This window comes from Vicia villosa, unplaced genomic scaffold (genome assembly GCF_029867415.1).
Source record: "Vicia villosa cultivar HV-30 ecotype Madison, WI unplaced genomic scaffold, Vvil1.0 ctg.001794F_1_1, whole genome shotgun sequence".
Lineage (NCBI taxonomy): Eukaryota > Viridiplantae > Streptophyta > Magnoliopsida > Fabales > Fabaceae > Vicia > Vicia villosa.
Window position 1 is genome coordinate 413,683 of NW_026705731.1, and position 10,220 is coordinate 423,902.

Consider the following 10,220-nt stretch of genomic DNA (forward strand, 5'->3'; position numbering starts at 1 on the left):
TATAATTTAGAATAGTTTTTTGAGGTGCTGAATTGGAGAGATTAGTTGTATATTAAATATAGTAATTAACTAGTTATAAAATAAATAATGTGTAATTGTAAAATCTATATAAAACGTAAGCTTTTCTACTCTTCAACAAAAAAATAAAATCTGATCATTACTAATGTGTATTTGAGAATAATATTTACACATTGTCTATAATTGATTTGATCATCAAATTTGAAAAATCTAAACAAATTCAAAATTAAGGTTGTTGTTCTTTATTGAGATAAGATTCAGATTATTATCAAACGTAATACTTTACATCATACACTCTTATTTTATGTCTGTATTATATTGAAAAGTAACATTGTTGTAATGCTATTTTGCAGTTGTTTTGAGAGGAAGAAATGGAGAAAAGTGGAATATTTTTTGTGGTGCTTATGTTGTTGCAGTGTTGGATAGCTATGGCAGAAGCTGAATATTTGAAATACAAAGATCCAAAACAACCATTGAATTCTCGAATTAAGGATCTTGTTGATAGAATGACTTTAGAGGAGAAAATCGGTCAAATGCTTCAAATTGAGCGCACGGTTGCTTCCGCTGATATGGTGAACAAGTATTACATTGGTAAGTTTTTGTTAGTAATATGATTATTCATTGTGAATCTGAATTGCGACGCCAAGGTTTATGATATTTAAAAAAAATTACCGCAGGGAGTCTTTTGAGTGCTGGTGGAAGTGTTCCTAAGATGAATGCAACTGCAACTGCAAATGATTGGGTCGATATGGTGAATGAGTTTCAGAAAGGTGCATTGTCGACTAGGCTTGGAATTCCAATAATATATGGGGTTGATGCTGTTCATGGTCATAACAATGTTTATAATGCTACTATTTTTCCTCACAATATTGGTATAGGAGCTACAAGGTAAATAAATAATCATTATACTTATATTTATTGTTGTTCTGTAATGGAACCAAAGTTATCAATAAATGATGAGTTAAAGCTTGATGTGGTATGATTATGAGCTTTTGATGTGATGGAAAAGTAGCTGACTTGCAATATTAGCACTTTAGTGTTATTGGGCCTTTGCCCTTTAGGTCTTGTGGGCTGCCCGGAACAATTATGTTTTTTTATGTTTCTTTGTATTGATGATTTAGTTTCTTTAAATCTGCAGGGATCCTCAACTAGTGAAGAAGATTGGTGATGCAACTGCTCTTGAAGCCAGAGCGACCGGAGTTTCATATCTCTTTGCTCCTAGCATCGCGGTAATTAAGATAATTAAAATTACATATATGTCAATCGCACATTACAAAAGATAGTCGTTTATTTAAATTCTGCTGCGCTGTAACATTGTAGTGTGATTATTACCATTATTTAATAATATTGTTCTATCTTATAAGGGTCGTCTTTGAGGTTGTGTACAGTAGCTCCCCTAATTATTTCATCATATTTAACTTATGATTAACCAACACAGGGTATTAGAAAACTTAAGACGGTCTTGCTTATAAAATATATGTTTGTATAGGTGTGTAGAGATCCAAGATGGGGCAGATGTTATGAAAGTTATAGCGAAGATCATAAAATTGTTCAAGCTATGACCGAGATCATTCCAGGATTGCAAGGTGACATCCCTCCAAATTTGCACAAGGGTGTTCCATATGTTGCTGTAAACAAGAAAGTAGCCGCTTGTGCAAAACACTATGTTGGTGATGGTGGAACGACAAATGGAATCAATGAGAATAATACAATTACAACCAAACATGAATTGCTTAGCATTCACATGCCAGCTTACTATAACTCAATTATTAAGGGTGTCTCAACCATCATGGTTTCTTACTCAAGCTTGAATGGACAAAAAATGCATAGTAATTATGATTTAATCACAAGATTTCTCAAGAACACGCTTCGTTTTAGAGTAACATTTTACTTCATCAATCTCTTATTTCATATATCAAATGTTTGTGTTTATCAGTATATGTATGCTTAAAAAACTATGTTTATATTTTGTAGGGTTTTGTCATATCTGATTTTTTTGGACTTGACAAGTTAACTTCACCTTTTCATGCTAACTACACATATTCAATTGAAGTCGGAATCAATGCCGGTATTGACATGGTAAACTATGTTTTTTTTTTTCAATTTTGTTGAGTAGTATTTTTATAGTTTGGAATTAAACTTTTCTTTTTGAAAACTCGGTGTCCATCCCTAGGACTGACTAATCCCAGGGACACCAATTTTACCGTCCATTTGCTGAGGTCCCTTTTAAAGCAAGAGTAAAAGTTCTGTATGAACAGACCCAACATAGGAATTATCAAGAATCAAACTTGATATTCTAAAGCTTACAAACACTCACACTCTGTGCATATAAACCGATGATTTTATACAGAGAAAAATGGTCTTTATAATACTAAATATCGTAATGCTGCAGGTAATGACAGCAGCTGACTTCCCAGAATTCATAGATGGTTTATCTTTACTAGTAGAAAAAAATATTGTACCTATGAAAAGAATTGATGATGCAGTGAAGAGAATTTTGAGAGTCAAGTTTGTGATGGGCCTATTTGAAAATCCATTGGCTGATTACAGTCTTGTCGACCAACTTGGGAGTCAGGTTAGTCGATCAGCTTCGAGTTAAATATGTTTATAGTCCTTAAAAAGTTATAAAACTATATATTTTCACCATAATTTGGCAGGAGCATAGAGAATTGGCTAGAGAAGCTGTAAGGAAATCGTTGGTACTATTAAAGAACGGTGAAAACGCTGATAAGCCGTTGCTTCCTCTTTCTAAAAAGGCTCCGAAAATACTTATTTCTGGAAGTCATGCTGATAATCTAGGCTATCAATGTGGGGGATGGACGATTACATGGCAAGGACTTAGCGGTAACAACATTACTAGTGGTACCACAATTTTGAGTGCGATAAAAAATACAGTCGACAAAGACACTGAGATAGTTTATCAGGAGAATCCATCTCCCGACTATGTAAAATCAAACAACTTTTCATATGCGATTGTTGTAGTTGGAGAGACACCATATGCAGAAACAAATGGCGATAGCCTAAACTTAACGATATCTGGTAATGGAGCAGAAACAATAAATAATGTATGCGGTGGAGTGAAATGTGTGGTTGTGTTAATCACTGGTAGACCTGTGGTTATGTTACCATATGTTGACATAATTGAAGGACTTGTTGCAGCATGGCTTCCTGGTAGTGAAGGTTATGGTGTTACTGATGTTTTGTTTGGTGATTATGGATTTAGTGGTAAGCTTCCGAGGACATGGTTTAAGAGTGTTGATCAGTTACCTATGAATGTTGGTGATTCTCATTATGATCCTTTGTTTCCATTTGGATTTGGTCTTACTACTCAAGGTCTTAAGACTACTTAGAACTTATTATACTTTGTTGGTGTTGTATGATATAAGTGTGTCTCTGTAAGCTATTTCTGTAATAAAATATCAAATAAAGTCAATAGTTTTTTTAAGTTATCCCAACACGCCCTAGCTAGTAAAACGGTACCTCAATAGAGAAAATGAATCAATCATGTAATATTCACGTGTTTTACATTGCAACCAAAACCAGTGTTAAGTTAAAAAGGTGTGCAGAATACCTAAGAAATAAACCGAAAATCCATAAGTTAAAAACTATCATGTTATTTACACTCAATTTAGATATTTACGTAATATTATCTACAACATATTAATCCAACATCAAGTTTATCAATCACCCTATAGTTTAACTACACAAGTATTTGCACCAGATCCAATATTATACCTAAAAACATGAAAGACAATCCATCACTTGATTAAAAAACAAAAGTTGATAAACTTAAAAGCAACCAAACATATTAGTACATATTGGAAATTTTTCCTTAATTGTGATCCTCCCATACCGCCCCTCATTGAACCATTTGAGTTGTTTTCATTGCATCCTCCAATACTTTCATTATGTTGGGTGTGAGGAGATGGGTTTACTCCCCATATTTCCTGAAGATATGGCATAATCAATGCTTATTTATGAAGCACACAGATACTGACATCTGACACAACACTGACACTGACACATTGACACCGCTAATAATTTAGAATAAATAAATTAGATATAATTACAAATGTCAGTGTCATGTCGATGTCGGTGTCTAAGGTGTTTATAAATCTTGAGCAGTTCTTAAAAGTTAGTTTTATAAAATTGAATTAAAGCTAATCCAAATACTGAGTACAACTGAATTATAATGTGTGAAACCATAATTTATTTAGTTTTAAAAACAAGAAAGATAGATAATAAATCTTAATTTTCGTACCAAAGCATAAGTTCCAAAGCTAATATTCATTCCGGAGCAATAAATTTGCTTATTCCTCTATTACTGCACATTTCTTTTCACTACCTGAATTAATTTTCTGTATAAAACTAGTGGGAAACCCGTGAGCACGCACGGGTTCGGGTGTGGGTTGGACCGAGTTTATCAGATACATATAGTATTAAGTAAACAAATCGAAAAGTTTTTTTTTATATCAAAGTGAAATATAGAAGTTTTAATATTTAAACAAAAATATTAAATTGATAAAAAAAAATTTAAAATAGTTTTTATTTATAGAATATGGTATGAGTTGATAATCAGACGAGAGTACTCCTCCAACGTAGGCATGAGTTGATAATCTGGAAAGGTAAAGCAGTGGTACGTTGGATCGTAAAATTGCACCAAAGTGGGAAGGATCCCATCCACAATGTTAATGCTGAGAAGAGGCAGAAGTTTTCCATACTTCTCCTTGAAAGCCTGGGGGTTGACCACCAGTTTTCCGAGCTTTTCCAATTCCTCTACCTTAGGAATCTTGAAGGTGTATTTCCTAGCTCTCTTTCTTCCATAATCCATGGTATAGATCCTTAAGTCCTTTCTCCGTTTCTCTCTTTCTATGAAGTTCAAAACGTTCGTTATTTAGTTTCCTTGAAAAACGACTCGAAAAAGACTCTGTTTTTTTAGTTATTATGAATGATGCATGAATGCATGAATGCACACACAAGAGTTTTAAACAAACATGGCGTAGAAGGGTATAATGGTCATGAAGTCACAACGCAAACCTCGCCCCAATGGTAAACTAAGGATAAGGATTTTTGTACCTGTAGAACGGGTTCTAGGGGTCTCAGAGTTTTTGCTCAACCTTAAAGATACGTTGATTGGTATCTATAAGAGAGTTTTCTCTGAGTGTAGTATCTGCGTGACAATTACTTCCGTAATCACCGCTCTACGTCCTAATAAAAGACTTTAAGTTGGGTTAATGTGTTTCTAGGTCCTCCTGGTACAAATCAGTCTCGGAATGCATTGGCGCAGTTAATCACAACCAGCCAGGCAAATCCCAAGAGTAGATTTGGAAACCAAGATTAGAGGGCCTTCACCGAGAAGACATCCTCCATCCTATCTTATGTTGCACTCGAATTCGGGTATAAGATTTCTCACCACAAGGGGGAATCAAGCCCTTTCCCGATACAGAATAAACAAAATAAACAAATATATATGCAACAAACACATGAAATGACACAGAGGTTAGGCAGGACCTCTCTTGTTTGAGGGGGAATTTGGCATCCCTAATTCCTCATTGGGGCTGGACCAGCAACAGGTCAACCATTGGTTTGGATGAAAAACCAAGGTTTTTAACACTTATATCCCCAGCAGAGTCGCCATTTTTCTGTGGTGTCGTTTTTTTTACCTCCCCGTTTCACTTGGGAGGACGGCACGCTAGACCCTTCACGCGAAATTTGGAAGGAGAATGCGCCCGGGGTGGGATGAATTTTGTTTCAGTTCTTCCTACGATATCACACGAACTTTCTTATTGTCCTACGAGTAGGAAAGGGAAAAAAAGATCTCAACTAAACCCTAGGAGTTTGCTAAGTGTGGGGATTTCACCTAGACTAGAAATTCTGGAGTTCGGGGGGTCGGTTATACATAGGGAATATCCGTAGTACTCTACGGGAACCTTCTCTGTGTCATTGTGATTGTGTTTGTTGCTAATGATTGGGAAAGTTTCTCCTTTGTGTTAGGAGAGAGAATTGAATTGATTTAAAAAAGACAGACAGACAGACAAACTGACTATTTTTGGTATTTTATTAGCTCGCTGAGATTCCTTGTGAACCTCATGCCTACATATCCCTAGTGGAAGTCAGAGCTTAATGTAGTTCGGGGAACTAACTAGGGAAATTAATTATTTTTGGTGCCTTGCTTGAAGCTCAAGGTTGAAGCTTTGAATTAAATCTCTGTTTACAGTAAAGAGACATGAAGTCATCTTTATAGAGAAGTATTTCTACTATTCCACCACAAACATTAAAAGAGTGACAGAATAACTGAATTCATTTCATTCAAGAGAGGGAGCCTACTTGGTTGATCAAGTATGACAGCCAACATGCCTCTTGAGTGAAAGAAGGATGCTCATCCAAATTAGGGAAAGTTAATCACATGTCTGGTTTCACTGCCAGCTCATGCCTTTCAAAATCCTAAATGGGAGACTTGATTAAAATTAAATGTAATGTTTGTTTGTTTGAATGTGGTAGAGTAGTAAAAATATCTCTCTATAGAGATAAGCTATGTCTATCTACTGTATAAAAGATTTGACTTTTTAGCTGGCTCGAATGAGGCCCAAGCTTGAGGCTTTTTGATTGATTTATTGACTCTGGGAGATAACTTTACTGGGGAGAATTTAAACTAAGGAGTTTTTGTGTTCTGTACAAAGCCCAGAATTGAGGCTGACTTTAATTGGAAAGTGTTTATTTGATGGATTTTATTTGGTGTTCTGTACAAAGCCCAGAATTGTGGCTGACTCTACTTAGGGAGACTCTATTTTGTGTGCCCTGTAGAAAGCCCAAGGTTGTGGCTAACTGCTGAGGATAACTGATTTTTTAAGACTATGAATGACTCTATTTGTGTGCCTTGTACAAAGCCCAAGGTTGTGGCTGACTCTTACTGAGGATGGTTATTAATTTGTGCCTTGTATGAAGCCCAAGGTTGTGACTACTCTAGCTAGGGGAAGATTATTTTCTGCCTTGTACAAAGCCCAAGGTTGTGGCGGACTTTTAAAGAAACTGAGTGTGGAAGACTCTATGGGGAAAAGATCCTTGAGATTAGGAATCTTTGACACATGGAAATATGGTTTATCTGCCTTGTACAAAGCCCAAGGTTGTGGCTAAAAATGAAAGACTCACTGGGGGAGTTTTATTCTGCTAGAGGTTCTAACAAACTAAATTATTATTTTTTATGTTTTTGGAAGCTAACCCTTTCCAGGGATTTTGACTCAGCTGGAGAAATTGACTATTAAAAGACTGATTTTTATCATGTTTTTTGGAGGCTGACCCTTTCCAGGGGTTTTGACTCTTTTGGGGAAACTATCTCTTTGAAAGAATGAATCTTTGGATTTTGAAGGAGTGATTTTGGAGGCCGACCCTTTCCAGGGGTTTTTGTTAAAATGAAAGAATGTGTGGAGGCTAACCCTTTCCAGGGTTTTTAAATTATGGCAGAAAGATTATCTAGGGGAGACTTCTTGTTTAAAGCCCAAGATTAAGGCTGACTCTTGTTGGTGATAAGCAAATATGGATCTTAGACTCTGCTAAGGAAGATTGATGAAGATAAGGGTGACAGAGACTGTCCATGTCTCTCATTCCAAAAGGTGTGCTCAATGTGAAATTGAGACATTCTTAGCTTGTTTAAAGTCTGGTTTAAAGAATGGAAGAAACTCACCAGGATAGGCTAAAAGGTAACTAAAGACCTGTTCCTATGTTTATAAGAAAACTGATGGGTCCTTGTATACAAGCTCAAGAGGAAGCTGGAAATGCTTTTAAGAAGCCTGTGGGTCCTTGTACAAAGCCCAAGAGGAGGCTAATCGAGGGTCATCGAGGGTCCTTGTTATAGCACAAGAGAAAGCTATGTGGTTTTGAACTTATTTTGGCTTTAAGCAAAGGGGTAAGAGGTTTCACCGGGAATAATTCCTCTTTGGGTGGATGTGTCCTAGTTTGGGTTCTAAGGCATTTACCAAGATGTTTCACCAGGAATAATTCATCTTGGGGGTTTGAACTACAGATCTCTAATTAGGAAAGAGCCTTCACCGGGAAGACATTCTCAATCCTAGGCCATATTCCTATAATATATATATATATATATATATATATATATATATATATATATATATATATATATAGTTTAACTGCCCTAGGGTTTACACTCAAACGTAGTTCTAAACAATATATATAAACAGTTCTATATTTGACAGTAATTTAAATAAAGACTGTAAATTGAAAGCTTGTAAAGCCTAACCTGGATGGAGTGGAGGCCTTTGAAGAAGTATGTACAAAGCCTTATCAGCAATTTTGTTGTTTTGTTGATAACAGTTGTATATTTATTATAAACAGTTAAAGGTTTTTGAAAACAGAAGAAGTGAAGATGGACAAAGGTCACATAGGTATATGAAGAGTTTCACCGGGAATAATGCCCTTCAAATACCAGAAGAATGTTTTGAAAACAGAAAGAAGATTTTGTAAATACAGTTTTTGAAAACAAACTATGAAAAGAAAAAGGTGCTGGGACTTACACTCTATTAGAGGCCCAATGAAAATGATTTACTGTTTATGAAAACAGTTGGAAAAAGATTGAAATGATATAAGGTTTTGTTGTTTGAAAACCTTAATCATCTATTTAATCGGGGACTGAAAACAGTTTTGAACATTGGCAAAAGTCAACTTAATTAAGGCAAAGATGAAATCTATACCTAATTAAGACCTAAATGATTAGGGTTTTATCATAAAATTATTCACAAAATAATTAAGTTAAAACAAAATGAAAATATATATATATATTTCAAAGTATTTAAGAAAACACTTAAAACATACTATTTTAAACCTAATAAAAATATATGAAATAAATAATATTTTTTATGATTTTTTTGATTATTCACAAAATAGATATATTAAATAACAAGTGTGTAAAAAATGAGGTGGAAATGGATTTATTTGATAGGTTAAATAATTGTGTGAAGTTTGTGAATAAAACAAAGAAAAATAGTGGTAAAAAATTGGGTTTGTCTCCTCCAAGGTTTGAACACACGCCCTCTAAGTCACCAGCTCAAAATAACACCACTGAGCCAACGCGCGCTTGGTGATTATAACACACACCCATTTGGTTATGTTTCAAAACAAGTGGTAAATCATTTAAAAATAAAAGAATCAAAAAGTATGGGGCGAGGGGGATTCGAACCCCAGACTTGAGGCATAAGGAGACTAAGGGCGTATGTGAGGCCACTAGGGCAAACGATGAATTCGTTTATAAAACGCATACCATTCAAAATAAAATAAACCTAGCCCATGGATTTGAATTTCGCGCGCCACCATAGTCATCTTCTTCCTCGAGCTCAAAGATTTTCAAATTTCTAACTCTCTGGTTTCTCAACTAAATGGCATGATGTAAACATCAATCTTGCTCTAAATTTCCTCACGAATCCAGATATGTAACTAACATTTATTTATATTAACTATAGCTACCTAATTTCTCAGAAAATATGAAGAATATATGAACCCTAAATTTAAAATTAAATGACAAACAAGATGGATAAATGAATGATGATAGAGGGTTTTCAATCCTCTGATGATGCTGAACAAGATAGTATCGAGCTTTATCACAAAGAGTACTTAAATTAAAGAGGTGGAGTTCAAAAACTTACCTCTGAAAATGGAGGTCGTGAGGATGATGAGGAGTACCTGGGCTTGTATGAGTGATCCTAAAAGCTTCCTTGGGACTCAGTGATGCTAACTGAATGCTTATTGTGACTTCAATCCTTTTGAATTGCTCTACCCGACACCTTCGATTTGAGCTTCAAGTGGACATGGAGTGTGATGAATCTTGAGTTACAGATGAGCTTCAGCCATCTGAACAGCTTAACTATGACCTAAGGAATGTGTCTGGATGCTTGGCTTCGTTGGAAACCTTCTAAATTGCTCTATGGACCTCCAACTGCAACAGCTCCAAAGTGAGAGCAACAATGGTGTTCTTCCACCTACAGAAGTGATCCAGGTGCTTGGATCACCTCAAATGAGCCCCCTTGAGATGTTAGAATGCTTACTTTCCAAAGAGAAGCTCTGGTTTGAAGAAAACGATTCTTCTTGCCAAAGAACTTTGAAAAACCATAAGCATGAGAAGAGAAAGAGAAAGCAAGGAATATGGTTGCTTTGGTGTGTTTTCTGAATGAGAAAGAGCCCTCTATTTATAGGCA

The 10,220-nt window shown here is 35.4% G+C and overlaps 1 protein-coding gene across 1 annotated transcript; it reads left to right on the plus strand.

The window, feature by feature from the left end:
- The first annotated feature begins 389 nt into the window (after positions 1 to 389).
- Positions 390 to 3,368, plus strand: LOC131636621 (uncharacterized). The gene is made up of 7 exons (XM_058907231.1): positions 390 to 609; positions 696 to 906; positions 1,157 to 1,247; positions 1,508 to 1,897; positions 1,993 to 2,097; positions 2,411 to 2,593; positions 2,676 to 3,368. The coding sequence occupies exons 1-7, from the start codon at positions 390 to 392 to the stop codon at positions 3,366 to 3,368; spliced, it is 1,893 nt and encodes a 630-aa protein (XP_058763214.1).
- The last annotated feature ends 6,852 nt before the right edge of the window (positions 3,369 to 10,220 follow it).